Raw genomic sequence first — 23,505 nt, forward strand, 5'->3', positions numbered from 1 at the left:
CTGTACCTTAATAAAATAATTTTACGCAATAAACTACTGCAGTTTTTTGATAATTTTGACGTTTTAAAAATGTCTCATTCAATGTTTTTAAATATATATATTTATATTTTGCGCAATAATAATTCGTAAAACGCTACTGATTTTCTCCCAACGTTCTGATACACATACTATAAAAATGTCACGTCTAAAATAGCAGGTAATCATATAAATCGTCCCATGACAATTGTCACTAAAAACAACATACCATCTTATTCTATTGTCACTGCAAAATATCTAAAAATAAACTAGTTCGTGGACGTGTCATAAAATAAAGTGTGGGTGTATGAGCTGACAGATATTTGTATATGTGAAAAGAACAGGGGATAGAAAAGAATCAGATATCTCCATTACTATTATATATTTCAATGTGTGTTTTGTCTTTCCTGTAATTTGGCAATATATTATTTAGATTATCAGTCTATTGAATATTGAAAGACATTTAATGATAGTGTATTTATATTAACCCTTTAAACGCCAACGATTTTTTAGTGCGTCAACTGTTATAGAATATAAATTAATTTGAATTTGTGACTAAAAACAGCAAAGGATCAATAAAACAGTCAATATGTTTTTAGGGCACCGTGCACATACGGTGTTCGTTGGAGTTCATCTGCCAGGAGAGAAAAGACACTCGCACAGAAGGCACTCTCATAAACACCACAAAGATGGAGACAAAGGAGATGAACCTGATAGGCCACGTAAGTCCTTTTAAATTCCATATGTTTTTTCAGCATCTAAAATATAGCACGGCCATCTATCTAAGACAATCAATTCTTTAAGAAAAATAAAATAAATATTTATTTTAAGGTCCCGTAATAATAAATCGCCGACGACGCTTAAGCATATCAGAAGATGGAGAAATTTGTAAGGGCTCACATTATACAATATTTTAATAAATTTTGTTTCTTTATCAAGTAGACATGGTTTTTATTTATTATTACTATTAAACATTATTGATAATAAAGTATTATTTCTGCAAGCCTTTTCAAATTTCGTTCTTACAGCCTAAATAATAATATAAAAGTGTCTACGATTGTTTAATATATTTTTTTATACAAAAATATTTAATTTAATTTATTATTATACATTTTAAATAACAGATTATTTAGGTTCGCATGTGAAATGCTTAAATTATAATAATATATTTATTAAATAAATTTTTTATACGTCATGAAGTGTTTTCTTAAAAAAACTAGTGTAATGAAATACAGATTTTTATTTATAGGTTATTCTTAATAGTTTATATGTTTAATACAAAGTAGCAAACATAGATAAGAAGTTATAACAATAATATAATCAAATAAAAAGCAACAATTTTAAAATATCAAAATATTTACATGCGTAATATATTAAATCATATAAAGACTCAAAATGAAGCACATGTTAACTTTTATAAAAGTAGTTTTTGTAATTTTAATTTTAAAAATATATCGATGTTGACAAAAATACTGTAGTCAATCTCAAAATTACAGTTAAAATGTAATACATTTAATACTATCAGAAAAATAGCATTTTATAGTTTATTTTTAGGGACTTCAAGAGACTTGAAACTAACATAAATATTTCACAGAACCTATAATTAAAATATCATATTTGCTCTATCTGAAATTTTTGCTAATAAAAAAACACACGCAAGTCAGTAGAGCTAAAGTATGCTGACAGTAAATAACAAGCGTTAGCCCAATGCGTTACAATAGGGTAAACACAATCAATATACACTAAATAAGTAGAGAGAGATAGACTGAAATCAAAGTCTGTAAATTGGTGAAATATTTTTTTATTTATTATACACTATTATTACAGCTCACCATCAATAGATATCACTAGGCACGATTTATATCGATTTTAATTTAATTATTGATCAAGATATTTATCCGTGAGATAAGAAAAATCTATGAAAACATAATCTCTGATAATCGATCGAAAATATAATTATATAATTATGAATAAAGTGATCTTCCAGACACGATATAAGAAAAAGACTAAACAGATCACACGAAACTTGAGCCATAAAAACTTATTTCCATAAGTTTTTACTATTATTGTACATGTTGAAAATTTACACAATACACATATTTATAAAATGTTTTATATTTAACATTTTACGGAAATTAGTTTGTCTTTAATTAAACTTCAATCCATAAGATTAATTTATTTAAATATTAAACCATTTAGAGTAATAATAATCTTATTTTATTTGATTTGTTACTTTTCAGTTAAATGGTACAATTTTTTTAATATGTTTTGCTTATTTTTAATTTTAATTTAATATAATTCTTAAAAAACTAAAATACAATATTAAAAAATAACATATTTACAGTTACTCCGCCGGCCCAGAGGGTTCAGTTCATCCTCGGAGAAGAGATCGATGATATGCACGAGTGTCATCCTCTTTTCTCCGAAATGGGAGAGCTGGTTAGGGATGGAGATGAACTGGAATGGAAAGAGACTGCCCGCTGGATTAAATTTGAAGAGAACGTCGAAGAAGGAGGCAATAGATGGTCTAAACCTCACGTGGCAACTCTCTCCCTACATTCGCTCTTCGAACTTAGGAGTTTGCTATTGAACGGAACTGTGATGCTGAATATGGAAGCTAGTTCTATGGAACAAGTTTCCGACTTGGTCCTGGACAACATGGTGAACGCTAACGTTTTGGCTTTTGACAAAAGGGATTTGGTTCGCGAGGCCTTACTCAGGAGGCACAGACACCAGCACGAAAGACGCAAAGACAACAACATGTCCAGATTACCCCTAATCAGATCACTGGCAGACATCGGAAGGAACCATTCTTCATGCAAGAGTGAGTATAGATTTTATTTAAACCAACTTAATATAATTAAATGAATTTGTATCTTTAAAATTATTACGATGCGCGGTAAGCAATGATGATCTTCAAAATTGATTTGGCACACGGTGGAGGGTATTTTCTTAAGCTTTAAAGAGCAACGGTTACACCGCGCCATCTTTCAGATTGCACAGGCTGTATTTCTGGTATATTTGGCTCAGACTTACAGGACTCCAAGAAACCGGAAAAACTAGCTGCGAGATATGAGGAAAAACTCACTGCGCACACAGCCCTTCTCGGTGCTGGAGACAAACGAGGATCATACTTAGCAGTACCAGGTACCAGGATCGAGAGTAAAACCTCTGTCAAATCCGTACCAGGATTCGGTATTTGGTATTAAACAAACGTGGGGCTTGCGGTAAATATGTCTGTCCGGTGTGCTTATGTAGGATTTGTTGATGGACAACTTACTCCACGTATTAGTTTACAGCTTTCACTAGTATCTTGATTTTAAAACACAATAATCAAGATACTCCCATAATACACATGTTCTGGGAAGTATCTAACATAGTATTTAACTCGTAGCGCATTCTAATGAAATGTTATATAATCAATAATCCACACCTATAATAGTTTATGAATATGTACATAATAATTCGCTTATAGGCACAGTAAATACTAACACTAAGTCTATGTTTAATATGTACTTAAAAAACATATATAATTGTGTGTGAATAACTTTATTGTAGTATATAGTGCAGTTTAAAGCAAGCTTAATTAAAAATCATAATAAATAAAATATAAAATAATTTTTAATCATGATAAGACTAAAATATTTTATGTATAATCTAAAATTTGCGTTTAGATAGCTTAAGCCTATAATCATAGGCTTAACTTGTTATATACAATGTAATCAGCTTACGTTTCTATCAAAAACTGTAAGATCATTAGTTAATTTGTAACGTTTTACAATACTGATATTACATATTTAATCAAATATTATTTAAGAATTTTACTTATTTTACAGTATTTTTTATATTAAAGCGTATTAGATACTGAGTTTTTAACGATAAAATTAGATACAAATCTTTTAATTTTTAGCCGAAAGTTTTAATTGCTGGATAAGGAAAAATAAAAGAGCCTTAAAGGATGTAATATAAGATTAAAATTTGCTACCAGTAAATGAAAAGTATTATAATATCCTAAAAATGGATTATACTGATATTTTAAGTTAATAATTTAGTAAAAAACTCTTTTATGTGAAAATATTACTTTTGATAAAATTGATAAATTAACTATAATTAGTATTTAAGATTTTCCTGAAACACTTTTAGGAATTTATTCTTTTGTGCAGTCATCAAAAATACTTTTTAATCCTAATGTTAAAATTAAAGTGAAAACATTTTTTTCAGTGAATTTTAGATAATATTTATCCTTAGAATATTATTGCCTCTTTTACGATTTTTTTCTAGTTATATATTGATAGGTTAATTTTTTTTTAATAATTGAATTTCATGCCAATAGTGTACTTTCAAATACCATCATCTTTTTACAATGTTATGCGGTTATTGATAAACGCGTTTATCGACCCACAGCTGATATGACCCCGCAAGTGGTTGGCTTCACCACGTGGCTGACCATGTGTCCATTACAAAAAGGTTCGATGATAATGAAATCTCTTAAATGTTATCACTTTTATCACGTGCTCTTATTATACAAATATCTATTTATTATATTGGATCGACGCTTGATGTAATCCGCAAGATTTTCACACATTATTTTATTTTCTATCAACGTGTCTTTGAAAGGAAAACCCTATAAAGGGTAATGGATTTACATTCGCTATACTATCCCTACTCTCTTGTAAGACGAATCTTCTTACGCACGCGATTGCATCTATTGTATGGTATTTTACTCTTTCAATCGGCATGAAGTTTTTTTTTATATTTGATTTTCAACCTTAGCACTACGGATACTTTAGATTAATTGATTGATAGTTCGACTTTTCCACAATCCGTGTTCACAGTGGATGAGCATACACAGCAAGGATCACTCACAGCTCCTCCTAGCGTTGCCGGAGCTAAGTCGGGAGATTTCGCTCGCTACCTTAGCATACCAGGAGCGGGTAAACCGCGTTCTTTACATTAAATATTATAAATTTTGATTCTGAACATTGTTTACTTTTAATAATAATTTATAACATGTTGTCGTTATTTTATAAACCCCTCATGGTAGCATGACACGGCGTTGCTTTTATTGGTTTCGTGCTTGTGAATTCGCTAACCCGTTTTTATGTGTTTTTATCACCATGTTGATTTTTTATACATATAGAATCCAAGTTCACTTAGTTGGTGTGTTTTGCTTTAATTTTATGGTAAACTTAGGAGAGATGCCTATACTTAAGTATAATGTGTACAAATAAGTATTTTTCTCATCGATTTCAAAGCAAAGCTGTGCGCCGCTCGTGTCTTCGTACTTGCCGGTGACTCGCTAGTTGCAACGAACACCTTCATTAGTGTGTATGTAGAACCCCTTAAATCTAAGTATTCGAAACGTCGTATATAATATGGAATATATATATTCAACCTCAAAAATCAGTAGTAAACACGATTAAAAAATGTTTATGTATGTACATATCCGACACTACATTTGTTACGAGTTCCAACAACTATAAAAACACTGCTACAGCGTGCCAATCGATTTGGTAAACGTACCGGGTTTCGCAATTCTTACAAATATTGGTTTAGCCGTTTCAAAGACGGTGATTTCGATATATGCGGCGCACTGAAAAAAATCTAAAAGCTAGAAAAGTGGAAAAAGTTTTATTTGTACACATAGTAAATAAAAATCCAATAGAATTAAATCTATCAAATCTATAAATATAAATGTTGTTATTCTTATGACAAATATAATTTACTAATATTCAGTACAACTATTTTTTACTATAATAATTATCTAATTTTTGCCACAACTATAGAAAGTAACTCGATATAAAAAAACAATATTTATTATCGATTTCGTTTTTTTTAAGTCGCTAAATGAATACCTAAATACGCTAAGTGATAACTAATTGTCAATTATCTATTGCTATAATTGATTTGTAATTAGCATATATACGTTTTTTGTGTAGTTAATTTCATCATGTGACGTGTCTTAAATTATTTTTCATTACTTTTTTTGCTACAAATATTTAATTCACTGATTTACTTATACATTTTTATATGTGTTATTGTGTTATTATTAATTCTGGATTTTTAAATATTGTATAAAATACTAAAAATAAGTATAATAAATTAAAACTTTATTTGATAGAAAATAGTCACTTTTCTAATTTGTTTGATAAATAAATCAGATTATTAAAAGTGTAGCAAATAAATCAATTTATATCAAAGCGAAATAATTATTAATTAACGTAAAAATGCATTTAGCAATAAAAAACAATAACAATAAAATTTAATTTTGTAAAAAATCCTTTTTTAATAGACATTTTATTTAATTAAATAGTTCCTAGCTATATTGTACTTCTAGCCCTAGAATAATCTAGTGTAATGTGTATTATTTTATATGAGAAAATGTATTTAAAAATATTTTTTTAGTATTTTGTCAAAGAAATACATAAAAACGATCAATTTGCAAAAAAAAATCTTAATACAACTTAGCACATTTCATTTATATTATCTATGTGGCAAAAATGTATATATTATACAATAGTATTGTGCTTCATTACACTCTTTAAAATATAAATATTATGAAATTATTTGCTTTGTGTTTTTCTCTCGATATTAACCTACAGTAACCAAACCTTTTGGGATTACTATCTAAATATTGATATATAAAACAAAAAATATATGTTCGGAAAAAATATATTTTCCACTGAAGCAAATACCTACACCCCATTAAAAATGTATATAATTTTTTCTTCGATGCTGACGTCAGATCCAGTGATTTTCGTCTCAGTAACAAAAGCCGGTATATTGAATTTCGGCAACCGAAAGGTTAAACTGTTGCATCTGTCAAATTTCTCTATTTTCTGATCACTAGTTACAAAGCTTTCATTTCATGTTGCTTTTGGATGTTTTATAAAAATATTTTTATTATATGGGCATCTTTCCTAAGTTTATCTTATTGTGCCAAATTAAACATAATCATCAATATGAATAATGTGTTTACAGGAAACGGCACAGATGACACGATGACTAAGAGTCCAAGCAGTGTTTCGATGCAAAGGATAAACAGCGACGGCACCATGCCAAATGGCGATTCAAATCACCGTAGCAACACTCATTTTATGAGAAAAATTCCTCCAGGCGCCGAAGCGTCAAATATCCTAGTTGGAGAAGTGGAGTTTCTCGATAAGACTCTGTCCGCCTTTGTCAGATTGAACAATGCCACCGTGATGGGAGGCTTGACTGAAGTGCCGGTGCCGACTAGATTTATATTTGTATTATTGGGCCCGACGTCTTCGAATTCAAGTTTCCACGAAATCGGAAGAGCAATGGCGACACTAATGTCTGATGAAGTTTTCCACGAGGTTGCATATAGAGCAAGAAAAAGGGATCACCTCTTGGCTGGAATAGATGAATTCTTGGATGCTGTTACTGTTCTACCGCCTGGTGAATGGGATCCTGCGATTAGAATAGAACCACCAGCGGCTATACCGTCGCAGGATCCTCGTAAAAGACCTCAAGAAAAGGTCAAGGAGGAACACGACGAAGAAGAAGAAGAACAAAAGCAAAGGGAAGAGTCTGGTCTTTCTAGGACCGGTAGATTGTTCGGTGGGTTGGTGAACGATGTCAAAAGGAAAATACCGTTCTATTGGTCTGATTTCAAAGAAGCTTTGGCTTTGCAATGCGTAGCATCTTGGATATTTTTGTATTTTGCCTGCTTATCTCCTATAATTACGTTCGGGGGTCTTCTGGGTGAAGCCACCGGTAAAAACATGGCTGCTATGGAGTCACTAGTATCTGGATTCGTTTGTGGAATGGGATACGGATTCTTCTCTGGACAGCCTCTGACGGTTTTGGGATCGACTGGTCCAGTTTTAGTGTTTGAGACAATAGTTTTCGAATTTTGTAAATCAGTTCGTTGGAATTACATGTCGTTTAGGTTATGGATCGGGGCTTGGATATTCGTAATTTTGATTATATTAGTAGCAGTGGACGCAAGCGCTCTTGTGTGCTACATAACTAGATTCACAGAAGAAAATTTCGCGACGTTGATTGCTTTCATATTTATTTACAAAGTAAGATATGCTAATTTTTAATATTCATAATCATAAAGAAATGTTTAAAACAATATTTTTCATAGGCTGTTGAGAATGTCATGGTGATTGGAAAGAATTTTCCTATTAACACTCATCCGAACGATGCACTCAGCTATGATTGTTCTTGTTTACCTACGAACTATTCATCGTTTTCTGAAGATTTCAATTGGACTTCAATTGATAAAACATCTTGTGGGGTAATTAGAATAGAAATATTATTATGCAAATCTAACACGTATATGAATAATTTACATGAATATTTCATTTTCAGGAATTCAATGGTACTCTTGTAGGAGATGGATGCCTCACTCCCAAATACATTCCAGACGTATTCCTCATGTCGATCATATTATTCTTGGGAACTTTTATTTTATCGACGCAATTGAAAGACTTCAAAAATGCTTTGTTTTTTCCATCTAAGGTAACTTTTAATATAACCAACCTTGGCCAAAATTTAGGACACCCAAATAAATGTATTAAATAAAATAATATTCAAAGCATATTTAGTAAGGCTTTGAATCACTTTGTCAAAACATCACGCTGATATATTATTAAATTTATTGATTGTATATCTCTCGTTGTAACATAACATATGTTAGTCTACACAAATTATCTAATGAATATAGCTTTCAACGACTGTCAGATCGATCCAAAACTACTAAACGTCTTTACTATTCGTTAATCGAGTGTGTGCAAACGGTTCTTCTTAATCTACATCCATCTTTATTTATACATTATACATATCTTTCGAAATCTTATCGCCAGTAGCTCAGCGTCTCAAATTCTATTATCTTTTAAGGCCTCTTAGCTATATGAAAATCTTAATTTATGTCTCATTTAAGACTGACAGATTATTTTGTGTATAATCAGTGTTTTAAATGCGATTTTTACAACCTCATTTGTGAAAAGACGCCTAAAATGAAACAGACGAAGAGATCGGAACAATTCGTAGTTTGCTATTGTTAATCCATTATATTAAAACATATGTGCATTTTTAATATTTTTTAAGCTTATATGTAAGTTATATACATACAACGTAATTACGTAGAACATATTTAAAAATATTTTCGTAATATAACCCAAGCAACCATCGTGCAACTCTTGCACATGCACATGATTCCTAATAATAATTCCTACCAATAAAATAAATATTTATAAATTACGGCTTTAAGACTTTTACCATTTTAATTTAGTTATAAAAATACAATAGTCAGTTTTATCAAAAACTTATACCAAAGTTACATTCATAAGACATTTTACTTGATCTTAAGTTATGGCTTATGCTTATGTAAAACTTTGAGTCACGCCACATGCTTATCATATAAATATAATAAAATTTATGACTAATCTAGACTCTAAACTTAAGGCTGGTTATGTCTTTCAGCGGTTTCTAAGGGACTCATAGGACAGTTTGGTTATTCGTCTTTTTACAGTTCTTAGTTTGGATATGTATGTACGATATTCACTAAGTTGTTTATCGTATTTTAGATAGCGTGACTTATTTTGTTAGCTGATGTTGGTATGATCTTGTCCTTGCGTGATTATTTATATATTTATATAATATAACAAATAAAGTAATAATATAAACAATAAATAACGTTATATCAGTAAATAAAAAAACAATAAGAATACCAATTTATATATGCTAAATATAATTTACTTAAATTATGCGCTTGTGTATAATTGTACAACATTTTTTAGAGTGTCCCAATAATATGGCTAAGGCTTTAAATATACAATAATGATGTTATGATATTATTTTTTAAAACAATTACAGATACGTCAAGTTGTGAGCGATTTCTCAGTGATTATCGCAATATTGTCAATGACGTTCCTCGATTTATATGTCGGTATCAATACGCCAAAGTTGGAAGTTCCAGCCGAGTTTAAACCAACTCTAGCCTCAAGAGGATGGGTTATTTATCCGTTCAATGAAAATCCTGTTTGGTCAGCAATTGTAGCTGTGCTTCCAGCTCTTTTGGGTACAATTCTCATATTCATGGATCAGCAAATTACGGCCGTGATTGTCAATAGGAAAGAGAATAAGCTGAAGAAAGGCTGCGGATACCATTTAGACTTATTTATTTTGGCTATACTGATCATGCTTTGTTCAGTCATGGGTTTACCATGGTTTGTCGCCGCTACCGTATTGTCAATAAACCACGTAAATTCATTGAAATTGGAATCTGAATGTGCCGCTCCTGGCGAAAAGCCGCAATTCCTTGGCGTGAGAGAGCAGAGGGTGACTCATATAATGATATTCTTGATGATTGGATGTTCAGTTTTGTTGACTCCTGTGCTGAAACACATTCCGATGCCTGTTTTGTTTGGAGTATTTCTGTACATGGGCGCTGCTTCTTTGAAAGGACTACAATTCTTCGACAGGATTTTAATTATGTTCATGCCGCAGAAGTATCAACCAGATTATATGTTCTTGAGACAGGTTTTTAAATTATTTTATAAATTACAATTTTTATTTAAGATATATTTTAAAACATGCGATTGATTTCAGGTGCCAATCAAACGAGTGCATATGTTCACATTGATACAGTTAGCTTGCTTAATATGCTTGTGGGTCATCAAATCGTTTTCATCTACATCTATACTCTTCCCACTGATGCTTGTTGTAATGATAGGCATTCGAAAGTCTTTGGATCTAGTGTTCACGAGGAGAGAATTGAAGATACTCGATGATGTGATGCCAGAAATAAACAAGAGAAACGAAGAGGACATGCGTAAACTAGATGTTGAGGTGGGCTGGAAAGAAAAATTCCTTGGCTACTTCAAAAGAACTTAATTTTTTTTAAATCTAGTCCTAATATTTATTTGCTATTATTATTACATTTGATTTTATTGTTATGGATTTGTCCGTTTGATCGGCGATTCATTTATGATCTTTCATCGAATTATGCTCGGTTGTTAATTGTGTACCAAAATTAGTAGTGAGTGTATGTGTCAAGTTATTAATGTGTATAGCTTTCGACATTGTATTAATTCCGATCATCTTTAATCACGTTTTTTTCAAAATTCATAGCACGAAAGCATCACTCGAACATTTTGCATGAGATTATTTTACATTGGAATCAAATTTTGCTTATATTTTTATGATACAATCAAACACCTCGTGCAATTACAATATGTGTATATATTGACGACATTAAATTTAAAACGTTTGCTACGAAGCTAACTTAGCAATGAGCACAGGCTTTATGTGTAGTTGATATATATTAAATCATTATATAATAATTCATTATAAATGTAATTGTATATTTTATTTTAATATATACACCCAAAAAGTATTTAATGTATCTTAATTGATAAAATCGATAATGAAAAATAAAACTTTGTATGTAATTATTTCTATTCCAAATATACACAAACCTAGTATTTATTTTACTAGCCTTAATATGCCTTATATTGTGATATTGTCACATAGCCAACTGAAATATTCTTTACTAGTATATAAACATATGTATAGTTATACCTAAAGAACTGATAATATATACTCTACGTGTGACAATATGTACTATGTATATCGATAGTAACTGCACATTCCAACCTTATTCAATCAAACTAAAAGGCACAAATATACTTACATAGGATAAACGCATTACTATATAATTATTATTTTATTATGTAATTTTAGTAAAGAATATTTTAGTTTAATGGGTTTTTATCAATCAGGGGTTCCCGTGATGTAGTATGTATTTATTATGATATATAAACATGAACCCTTTAGAGTAATTTAATTACAAAACACGTCCATTTTTTTATTCTACACTTTAGAACCCCTGTATGAATTTTAATTTAGCGCAATTTTATTTATTTAGTCTAATTTTAACACACAAATATTGTGTATGTTTTAGCCAAATTTATATATACTATATTATAAATTACTATTATTGAATTAAAATACAGTTCAACTGGTATTGATTTGGTATATGTATATATTATGTTAGCTTTTAGAGTTTTAATCTCAAATTATCATAGTCAGTTCAACTGTATCGTTTTTAATAATTATTTTGTTTAATAAAATTAAACGTTAATTGAATATGTCAGAACTTAAGAAAAAAAATGTTATATCATATGTAACTGAATTGTATTTGTTACGAATTAGGTACAGTAATAAGGATCGCGCCTGTAACGGAGAATGAAGAAAATACCAAACACTACTGTAATTATGTTATAGAACTATTGCTGCTGTTAGTTGTTTTATTTTAATAAGTAAAAACTGTGTCATGTACGAATATAATTGAGTCATAAGCTAACCAAATAAGACTATTGTGAACGATATCAATTTTTTTCTAACATTGTAGTCGTGATAATAATATTGTGTCAGTCAATTCTGTGACGTACCAAAAATATTTTGATATTAGTATTAGTGTCGCATTTCTATAAATTTAACTATATTAACAATTTTTGAAATGCGCACATCTGATATAGTGAATACGTATAATTATACTAGAATATTTGTAATGTGCCAAACAAAATAAACTATATTGGTTATTGGTTAAATGTTTTTATTTAATTCAAACGTTTTTTGATAAATAGGGTTGTGCTATATTTTATACAATTATATATTTAATAAATAACTTAAAACGTGTGAGAATTCTAAGGCAAGAGAATGATAACTAACATTTAGTTATTTGCAAATTGATATTTGCGATTTTTCTAAAGAAAACTGTACCTCGGCTGATTTATTTTGTAATGTTTTCTAGTAAAGGCATTTGAACAATTTCTAAAATTAAAAATACTATATTCCATTCTAAATATTTTAATGAATAAGATGCATGATATTACCTCAGATGTTACCATTTGAAATAATTTTTGATAGTAAAATAGTTTCTATTGAAATTTTCTATGGTTCTAAATATCAATTAATTAAAATCTTAGTGTATATTACAACTTATTTTCTACAAAAATATCAGTTAACACGTTCTTGTCTTGTTTCTTTATGTAATTGAAAACACAACCTTGTTTATCGATTTAATACTCAATTATATTGTAGAAAATGTAATGACGTCATAAAAAATAAATATATATATACATATATATTTCACGTTCACTTGCATGGTAGATACGCATGATTTTAATTTGCATTTCTTGCTTATGTCTTATTCTTTTTTATTTTAAATTTGTTTTTTATAATAATTTGCAAAAGGTCTTTTATTGTTTTACTGTTTTATAAGTCTAATAATTTATTTAATTCATAATATATAATTTTCTAACATCTTACAATACACTGTGTATTTTACAAATACTATAATATTTATTTATGTCCAAGCTATTTGTCCCTAGAATATCCCTAATGTAAATGCATATAAAACCCGACTATTTTATTAAATATATATATATTTTATAACCAAAAGTAATATTTAAATACCAAAACTATCACTAATAAGAAAGTAAACACATAAGTATACAATTAAGGATCAAGATCAAAGTTTTTATAAGGTACGTGAGATAATTAAACGATATCCTAATTTTCTACAGTTGCACTATAAAATAATTAATTATAAATATTTGTATTGTTCTACATATATAATTACTTACAGGATACGCCATGTGGAAATCCACCACCTTATCCGGGTAACTTGCAAATACCGTTGGCAAACGGTAACATCATGAAAATACCGATCACGTCGATAAACATATCCGAAGAAGTAAACAAGACTGCAATTTGGAAACATGTAAATAATGACAATGCCAAAACAACGGATTCGTCAAAATTAGAAGTAGCTAAACAAAAGCCGGAGAAGAAGAGCCCGAAAAATGGGTAAGATTTTTTTAAAATCAAGTTTAGAATAAAAACGAATAGATTACAGGTTACTCTTTTAGTATGGCCTTTTAAAGTCGATAAAAGTTATTATTAACAATAAACAATCTAAGTGGATGTAATTTGGGTCTTTTGCTCTTTCTTTTCTTTATCAACGACATAGAATACAGGCTTCAATTAAGAATTTAAATATTTATTATATACTGATGACTTGAAAGTGTTCCAGAGTATTCGCACAACTGCGGATTCGAATTCTTGTAAATATCTGAGAAATTTTCTTTGAATCCTTTCCAGCAACAAGAAATACTTAATAAAATGAAGCCATAATCGAGGATGCTAAAAATAGCGTATCGTACAGAAAAAAGTGACACGCGCTCCTCATAACAAAGCCAAGTTATATATGCTTCATATTTTTTCAGATCAAAACACAAAAAACTCACCAAAGAAGTGCAATCCGAAGTTGATAAAAGACTATCGACAATGACCGAAGAAGATGAAGACGATTTTCCCATAACGATAAAGGTGGGAGAGCATACTTCCGATTCAAGATTTTAAATTTGAAGAATGCAACCAGGAGTTATACAGAGCACACTCTAGCACCCTATCTATCCATGTCTGTTTTAAAAAAAGCATCACATTGTGCACTTTGATGTTTTATTGATATATCAATGTGAGTAGAATCTAATAAGACGTAGATCATGACGTGAATATGTTGTTATAGAAGATGAAGTTAACTGTTTAAAAAAAATGATAAGCAATAATAGAAATGTGATATATTAACTGTATCATTAGATTCTTCTCTGCAATTTGATTTTGTGTTATTTAAATTATCAAGTGCATGTAAATACTAAATAATGTTATTATTACATTATAATGCTTTGTTTAGCTTGAAACTGTATAAAATGTGATTTTATTTGCAATGCCTACCTCCTCAATGTTACAATATCAATGCATGATATATATCTATAATAAATTGATGAAACCATAAAAAAAATTATGTAAATATGTATTATAATTATAAGTTTAAAATGTATTTAATAGTGTCACTTTTTCGATAACACGTGGAGTTGAATATTGATTAATTTTTAGCTGAGACTGAATAAATGATAATTTTATTAGATATATAATAATTACATATCTTCCTAAATAATATCTGTTATTTTTAATAAATTAGTTATTTATATATATATATATATATATATATATATATATATATATATATATATATATATATATATATATATATATATATATATATATATATATATATATATATATATATATGTATAAATATATACATATGGTACATAGAATATATTATATTATAATACTACGTTATATAATTATTTATCTTTTGCATGTTTTAATGCATGTCTCAACAAATAAGTTTTCATTTCAATCCAAAAATGAAACCTTCTTGTCCTTTCGTTGTTATTATTGTTATAAAAAATGTTAATAGCGTTATTAATTGTATTAAAAAAATATATAAAAACCCATATGTAATATTTACAGAGCGATTCTAATCGTCGTAAAGAATGCTGGAGTGATTCAAAGAAAGACACTAGAAAATGTACTTCCGCTGAAACATCCGTTTAAGTCTTTAAAAACTGATTCTATGATTTAATGTTTTATGTTATAACTAAAGTGAATCCTAAAAAAATAAAATATATTTAGATAGTCATAGAAACGAGAAAAATAATTGCCAAATTTTAATTTCTTACATATTTGTATTAAAGTTCAATTAACTTAAGAAATATTTTTTTAACCTTACCATAATGTATGTATATAAAACATACTATGTGAATAAATGTTGTAAATTAAGTTATCAATATCACACGATATATTTTTAAATAAATTTGCATTTTTACCAATAAAAAAAATAAAACGTCATAAAAATAAAGCATAGAGTTAATACAAGCCTTGTTTTGTGATTACCATACAATTACTTTGCACAACATGTGACTAGTTTATTAATTTTAAATTTGATCGACAGATTAGTGTATCTAGTAGCTAGCTCCTATCCATATATGTAATGTAAACGTGCCCTTAGCCTTATTTAAACACCATAAAATAAATGTGTTATCGTTTTGGAGAAAAAAAAATGTGAAAATTATTATAATACGTGTGTTTATCAGTAGTCGCAATTGTTAAAATGTTACTAATATCACTAAATTAATATAACAGGATTTTAAGTTTATGGACAGGAAAATTGTTTTAATGTCTTTCGATAATTACAGATTTTCTTTTAGGCACAAAGTAAAGTTGCAGAGATGATTTATTATAATATTATACAATCTATTGATTTTATTGCTTTATAGTATTTACTAAATGTTAAATAAATATTATGTTAAAACAACTTTAAATAAATTTCAATTTACTGTGTAACTTTTGTTTTAATTAATTTTCTCACTTCCGGTAAATTAAAATTTTGTTAAGAATATTAGAACTTGACAACATTGATATAAAATATTTAATTCTACGATTATTATTAAACAAAAAATGCATTTTTCTAGCTGTTTTGGTGGATAGTGAAAAGTTTGTCTTATGAATAAATGCATACCCCCTATGGTACCCATTGGTTCTGAAATTACGCTGTTGATGACACCTATCTATACATGCCATTTTTAAAAAAAGGCCAGCACACAATGGGCACCTATAAGTGCCACTAATTTATAGCATGGTTATGTAATATAATTGAAAGATGAAAATATCTTGAATTTATTTAACTATAAATCAGACAGAGAAATCTGAACAACGTGAACTTTGATTCGGGGGGCGCACTGTACAGCATTATTCCATACATTAACGAATTTTGCAATTTTGCTTATTCATTTAGCTCATATTCATTACAAAAGTTGTTATGGCCAAACATCTCTTGGCCATAACAACTTTTAGTTTCTATTCTTTTTTTATAATTGAATTACAAGAACCATTATGCGTTATTTTTTATATACTGAATTCCCTAAGCACTGCTCATATTCAAATAAAATAAGTTGTAAGTTTTTGCCTTGTATCTTTTGCATTGGAAGTAGGATTTCCTAAAAAAGTTATTTCAGTTCACATAATTTATGGTGGTCAGTATAATATACTCTATGGTGCTAACTGAATTTTACAAGTATTTGTATTTTCAAGTATTAATCATCACTCATTTTTCACTAACCAAGCTATAAAATTCAAGCCGATGACACATCCTCGAAAGCCATGCTAACAACTTGGTTGACAACGATTCGTTTCGTTTGTGGCAACAGGTGACAACCAAGTTGTTCGTCTGTAGTGCCGCCTATTTTTTGGCCATAGGTAATACATCGGCTCACTACATTATATAAAACAGTTACACGAAGCAACTTATCATAACGTAATCTATAAAGCCAGTAACACTCAATCCCTAAAAGAGAAAATAAAAAAATAATAATAATGTTACTTTGAATAAACATATGTGATTATTTGGCCTTGCAGTACATTTTTTAATAATATTTAGGTAGGCTACTTTGCTATACGATCGACATTTTGTCTATATATACATTCTTTTTATTTTAATCAACAATTATAAAAATCAATAAATAAGGAGATTAAATAAGTTGGATAATGATTTTTGATTTCCTTGTACAGACTCAAATAAAATATATTTAAAAAATATAAATGTTTTTACTTGACATAATAAAAAATGGCTTTTTAAAACAATCTATTTTGTGAAGTAAATTATATGAAAAATATTCGCTAATGATAAAATAGGGTATGGCCGTAAATGATTTCACTTGACAGCCGCAATCGAAGATAACCTAAAAAGTTTGATGTTCGGCGAATTGCATCAAGAACAAAAATGACTTTGTTGAACATAATACGAAGTAACAGAGGCATTTTACGCCTTAAAAATGTTATTTCTAAACAAGTATGTACCAATTATTATATTTTTATCTGACTGATGTGACTTTTAGTACTCGAAATAACTTTTTGATATATAGGTTAAAAATGACATAGAATGACATAATGCCTCATGATGTACATTAATAAAGTATGAAACGTGTCTTTCACAGAGTCAGAGGCAATCGTCTAATGCACAATTTTCCCAGCATGCTGCTCTGGAAAGAATTAGAAATATCGGTATATCAGCTCATATAGACTCCGGTAAGACTACGTTGACTGAGAGAATTTTATTTTACACCGGTAGAATAGAAGCCATGCACGAGGTAATTTGTTCATTCAAATATATATTATTTTGCGTTGATTCTAATATTCCAATAGGTAAAAGGTAAAGATAATATCGGCGCTACTATGGATTCTATGGAACTGGAACGTCAGAGAGGCATCACAATTCAGTCAGCGGCGACGTATACTATGTGGAAGAATCATAACATCAACATCATTGATACTCCGGGTCACGTCGATTTTACAGTAGAAGTAGAAAGAGCGTTGAGAGTACTCGATGGTGCAGTGTTAGTTTTGTGTGCTGTCGGAGGTGTTCAAAGTCAAACTTTGACAGTTAATCGCCAAATGAAGAGATATAATGTACCATGTTTAGCGTTCATCAACAAATTAGATAGATTAGGTGCAAATCCCAAAAGGTATACATAGTTTACTTTTATATTTTAAAAGCGGCAAGAACATGATTTTTTTATTTTATCAGAAATATGTATTATATTATGTTAAAATGACATTCACTGTGTTGACAGTGTACGAAAAGCCTAAGACAGATTATGTTTATAAAGATTTTTTAATGGTTTAATTAATTATTTACAATTAAAAACAAATCAAGTACATGTACTTATTTTTTTCTGACTAATGACTTAAATTGGAAATTTTGCAAGAATCCTCAATCATATATACCATCTCTTAATTTTTAGAAACCAAATTTTAATTCGATCCACACAAAGACCCAAAGTAAAAATCATGTCAACCTTTTAAACCCCGCAAACAAGTTCCATATGAACAGAAATAGCAATATTATAATATATTTTCTTTTCACATTTTAAGTACATTTAGATGTTTTTTTCTTAATCCACATCCTTTTTTTGTATATGCACTCGGCTACAATACTACAAATATAACTGTTGCTGACACAACATTCCAAGTGTATACAGCTATACCTTCCAAGCCCTTTGAGCTGCTTGAAAATCTTACTTATGTGAAATTTAGTCTAGTTGCCATAATGTTCGACAAAAATGTTAATTGACATATTTTGATTTCTGAGATTATCTTCTTTAGCTGTAGACTTCAATGGAAATTGTATAATTTCCCTTGAAGATTTTGACAGTAGGTGACCTATAATTAATAAATACAAGTATAGCTATTAATACATTATGCATTTTTCATCCATTTTTGCGTGAAAATTAAAATTTTTAGGTCAGTGCGCTCACGTATTTTCAAAGATTTAACATAATGAAACTCAAACTTATAAAAATCTCGTGCGAACGTAATAAAGATTCAAAAAATTTTTTAGAGATGGCAATGTATACGTTCATAATTTCACTTTTTGTTAAAACAGTTTAAAATCCACAAAAATAGCGGACTGTAATGTGAAGTAATTTTTTTAATATAGTTAATTTTAATAGTTGTTTGTGCCATAATTTTGTATATTTTTATTAATACATACTAATTAAATATTATTTTACAGAGTATTATCACAAATTCAGTCTAAATTAAAACATAATTCAACGTTCATACAATTGCCTATCGGTCTGGAAAAAGAATGCACTGGAATCATCGATCTTATTACAAACGAAGCAATATATTTTGACGGACAGTTTGGCCAAATTCTTAGACGAGATGAAATACCTCAAAATATGAGAGTCGAAGCTAGTGATTACCGGCATTTGTTGATTGAACATCTTTCAAATGCTGATGAAAAATTCGGTAAGTTCTAAATTAATCATTAGTTAATTGTATTTTAATTGTGTTATAATAATTTCACATTCTTATTTATAGGCGAACTATTCTTGGAAGAAAAATCAATTCTAGAAAAAGACATCAAAGAAGCTATCAGAAGAACATGCATTAAGAGAGCTTTCACTCCGGTACTGGTAGGAAGTGCTTTAAAAAACAAGGGAATTCAACCTTTGCTTGATGCAGTTTTAGAATATTTGCCGCATCCAGCAGAGGTGGATAATAAAGCTATATTAAATGAGCGCAGTGGAAAACCTGAAAATATTATACTGAATCCAGCAAGAGTTGCTTCAAATCCGTTCGTAGCTTTAGCGTTTAAATTAGAAATGGGAAGATACGGACAGCTGACGTATATGAGATGCTATCAAGGTAATTTAAAGAAAGGCGAAAGCATCTACAACACTCGAATTAATAAAAAGCTCAGGATTTCAAAGTTGGTGCGATTGCATTCCAACAATATGGAAGAAGTTAGTGAGATTTTTGCTGGTGACATATTTGCCTTATTCGGAGTGGAATGTGCGAGCGGAGATACATTTGTCACAAATCCAAAATTAGAAATATCTATGGAATCAATTCACGTTCCGGAACCTGTAGTATCTATGTCGATCACCGTTACTAACAAGAAAGAAAGGGATAGCTTTTCAAAAGCCGTTTCTAGGTTTGATTGCTTTATTTTAGGTATTATAAATTTTAATTTAACATTAACAACAATTGGTCAATAAATTCAGATTTACAAAAGAAGATCCTACTTTCCACTTTCGCTATGATGCTGACAATAAAGAAACCATCGTATCAGGAATGGGAGAATTACATCTTGAAATTTATGCTCAAAGGATGGAAAAAGAGTATAATTGTACAGTGATTTTGGGCAAACCTAGAGTCGCATTTAGGTAATATTTTTTCTATTCAGGCCTTCAATTAAATAGGATTGTCTTAATCGAATGTACAATTTCAGAGAGACACTCATAAAACCCTTTGAATTTGATTATCTGCATAAAAAGCAATCTGGAGGTGCAGGACAGTATGGTAGAGTAACAGGCATACTAGAACCTTTACCGATACATCAAAATACTTGTGAGTTTAATCCTAAGATTTAAATTATATAAGTGCCAAATTAAACAATATATTTCAACAGTGCTTGAATTCCGCGATGACACTATCGGTACAAACGTTCCAAAAGCATTAGTGCCCGGTATCGAGAGAGGGTTCTTGTCTTCGTGCACAAAAGGAACATTGTCAGGAAATAAGATAGCTGGAATTCGATTTAGATTGCTCGACGGAGCTCACCATATTGTCGATTCCAGTGAACATTCCTTCTTTTTAGCTGCGCAAGGTGCCATGAGAGACGGTAAATATCGTATTTAATTTATTTTCACTTTAGTTCATTGTTAAATATATCTAAAAGTATTAAATATTAGCTATGGAAATGGGAGCATGGCAACTCATTGAACCTATCATGAACGTTGAGGTAGTTGTTCCTGAAGAATTTCAAGGAGCTGTATTAACACAACTGAGCAAACGTCATGGAATCATCTCAGCAAACGACATCTATGAGGGTTGGACTACTATATGCGCCGAAGTGCCTTTAAATGATATGTTTGGATATACGGGCGAATTAAGGTGATTGCGATACTCAGTCTAATTATATACAGATTGTAATTTTTAAATTCATTTCTAATTTATTTCAGATCTTTCACTCAAGGAAAAGGCGAATTCAGTATGGAATACTGCAGATACTTGGTTGCATTACCAGAGGTACAGGATAAAATTATAAAACAGTATCAGTTGGAAACCGGTCAGATTGTAGATGACAAGAAGAAAAAGAAAAATTAAGTTGTTAAACTCGAATGAACTAATAAAAGTGGTACATAATATAAAACGTGTATGAATAAGTAGTAAATTAATGTATGTTGTTGTTTTGTTATGTTTTTGTAATAATGACATTTCATCCAATTTTTTATGAAGTTAAAAAGATTAACAGTTTTACCGTAATCAATGAACACTGTGATACTATGGATGATTTATTATCGTTATGTAATATTTATTCTAAATATAAATTAACTACATAAATGTTATAAATTTTCAATTACTTCAATATTTTTATTTCAAATATCATAAGGATGCATACTTCCTTTATGAAAAGTTATAATTTTATTAAAAGAAAGTGAAATCTAGATTTGACGTCTTCTATTTTGCGTGGTATGCTCATAATCTCGCGCCATGTGCTCATGATTTTCCAAACAAAATCAGCATTTGGAAAATTAGAAAATTTGAATAAGTCGAATTAACACTTCAAATACTTAAACCAAAGATAATGTTAGGCATTTAATTGCGAGAACAAATTAGCATGGACAAAAAGTTGGCGATAAATTGTGTCCTTTAAATTGTTCGCTTTGCTTCTCCACTGCTTGCAGCTGAGTCGCATCAACCCACACAACACCTTATGCCTTCTCTCTGACGTGGCGTATGTGTATGCAAGAGTTAACATTTTTGCTTAGCTTAACTTACAAATATTTAGCATGCGAAACAAACTATATAAGATGACTTTTCATTAAAAAAAATATATTTTTTTTAAAAAGCTGCGAAGCAAAACAGCCTAAGTCTTATTGGAAATAAAGAAGAGCTTGTTTTCAAAGCCCAATTTGGATATCGTAGAAAGAGCTGAATTGCCTTAAGATTAATTTCTTTCCAACTGTGCAAAAGGACATTCGCAGCTAGATCGCAATTCGCCAGCAGGGAATAACTCAGTACGTCATCGAAGAGTACGTACCACAGTATCAGCCCAAGGATCGACCCTTGTGGATAGCCTTTTTGCATTGATAACAACCTGACGGTTACGGAAAGACAACAGTGACATTGAAGATCCAATGCCACTTTTCGCCGTTTTAACTTGTATATTATGCCAGGCTACTATGCATGATAGAGCGCATACAATATGTCAAGAAGCGCTCCCACCACGTATTTTCCAGGGAGAACATCAATCAACGATCACTTCCAATTCCCGTCGGAATATAAATTTCCTAACCGATATTAAGCAAATAGACTTCAAAGCGTGCCACTAAAACCTTCCAACATAGCTTGACATTGGGCCAAGACGACGTAATGGGTCTGTACGCCTTTGAGTCCGTCGCATCAGATTTCTTAATTACAATGGCATACACCGGGGCCGCGATTAAGCATGACTTCCTAATAAGGTAACTTACTAGTGGTGGTGTCAACAATTCTCTGATGCTCGGTGACTCAGCTGTGGGATAAAAAGTACCCTAGCCTAAGCTTGGTAAAGCACAGAATCTTTTACAGGTGAACTAAATAATAATGTAGGGTGCTTATTTATATATGTATTTACTTAGGTTTGTTATAGCTGGTAGCACTGGCGTGACGGACTTTCTTCTCTTGGCGGGCCATACGTACCGTCCGCTCACACACTTTAGTTTTAACAAGTAAATGTAATAATATTCAATAAAAATACTACTGAAGCGGATCAATCTGTGTATAATTGCCACTCGTCACCTCACCAAAATAAGCTAGACCCCTAAATTTACTAAGTGCATACATAAATACATAATTAGGCTTACCATACGTCCGGGTTTCACAGTATTGGTCCCGGCTTCTCAGTCGTGTGGCATTTTGTCCCAGTTCCACACATTGCTTCTATATATCCATTTACACTTTCTAATTATGACTGATTGAAGATAAGTGTGGATAATGCATCTTCTTGTTTGCCACCCGATATTTCAAACTCTTTTTTATGTTAACTATCGC

At 30.1% G+C, this 23,505-nt stretch overlaps 2 protein-coding genes across 7 annotated transcripts in view; both read left to right on the forward strand.

Annotated features, from left to right (window-relative positions):
- Nucleotides 1–16,248, forward strand: part of Ndae1 (Na[+]-driven anion exchanger 1) — a 48,487-nt gene extending 32,239 nt beyond the window's left edge. For 3 of the 6 annotated variants that reach the window (XM_088188671.1, XM_088188667.1, XM_088188668.1), the window contains 11 exons: nt 615–737; nt 2,360–2,839; nt 3,010–3,162; nt 6,997–8,066; nt 8,132–8,284; nt 8,359–8,508; nt 9,865–10,530; nt 10,600–10,839; nt 13,643–13,863; nt 14,283–14,385; nt 15,376–16,248. In XM_088188671.1, the coding sequence (XP_088044797.1) occupies nt 615–737; nt 2,360–2,839; nt 3,010–3,162; nt 6,997–8,066; nt 8,132–8,284; nt 8,359–8,508; nt 9,865–10,530; nt 10,600–10,839; nt 13,643–13,863; nt 14,283–14,385; nt 15,376–15,459 (3,443 nt within the window). In that variant the 3' untranslated portion in view covers nt 15,460–16,248. Of the gene's footprint in view, nt 1–614; nt 738–2,359; nt 2,840–3,009; nt 3,163–4,850; nt 4,950–6,996; nt 8,067–8,131; nt 8,285–8,358; nt 8,509–9,864; nt 10,531–10,599; nt 10,840–13,642; nt 13,864–14,282; nt 14,386–15,375 lie in introns of all 6 variants that reach the window. The other 3 variants (XM_088188672.1, XM_088188670.1, XM_088188673.1) reach the window with 2 other exon arrangements.
- A 1,381-nt stretch (nt 16,249–17,629) lies between these two features.
- On the forward strand, nt 17,630–21,813 carry mEFG1 (mitochondrial translation elongation factor G 1). The gene is made up of 10 exons (XM_088188570.1): nt 17,630–17,752; nt 17,898–18,050; nt 18,106–18,425; nt 19,475–19,713; nt 19,786–20,401; nt 20,472–20,633; nt 20,699–20,817; nt 20,879–21,091; nt 21,162–21,363; nt 21,432–21,813. Exons 1-10 carry the CDS (start codon nt 17,684–17,686, stop codon nt 21,574–21,576), a joined length of 2,238 nt encoding a protein of 745 aa, XP_088044696.1. The 5' UTR covers nt 17,630–17,683; the 3' UTR covers nt 21,577–21,813.
- The last annotated feature ends 1,692 nt before the right edge of the window (nt 21,814–23,505 follow it).

This window comes from Plectrocnemia conspersa, unplaced genomic scaffold (genome assembly GCF_051122295.1).
Source record: "Plectrocnemia conspersa isolate PC_06_02 unplaced genomic scaffold, ASM5112229v1 ptg000007l, whole genome shotgun sequence".
In the NCBI taxonomy this organism is placed as follows: domain Eukaryota; kingdom Metazoa; phylum Arthropoda; class Insecta; order Trichoptera; family Polycentropodidae; genus Plectrocnemia; species Plectrocnemia conspersa.

Excerpts from the sequence above, each read along its gene's own strand:
- mEFG1 (XM_088188570.1), top strand. The coding sequence starts at position 17,684 with ATGACTTTGTTGAACATAATACGAAGTAACAGAGGCATTTTACGCCTT. Across the intron at positions 20,818-20,878 it reads ACCGATACATCAAAATACTT|TGCTTGAATTCCGCGATGAC; the intron begins GTGAGTTTAATC and ends ATATTTCAACAG. Across the intron at positions 21,092-21,161 it reads GCAAGGTGCCATGAGAGACG|CTATGGAAATGGGAGCATGG; the intron begins GTAAATATCGTA and ends ATTAAATATTAG.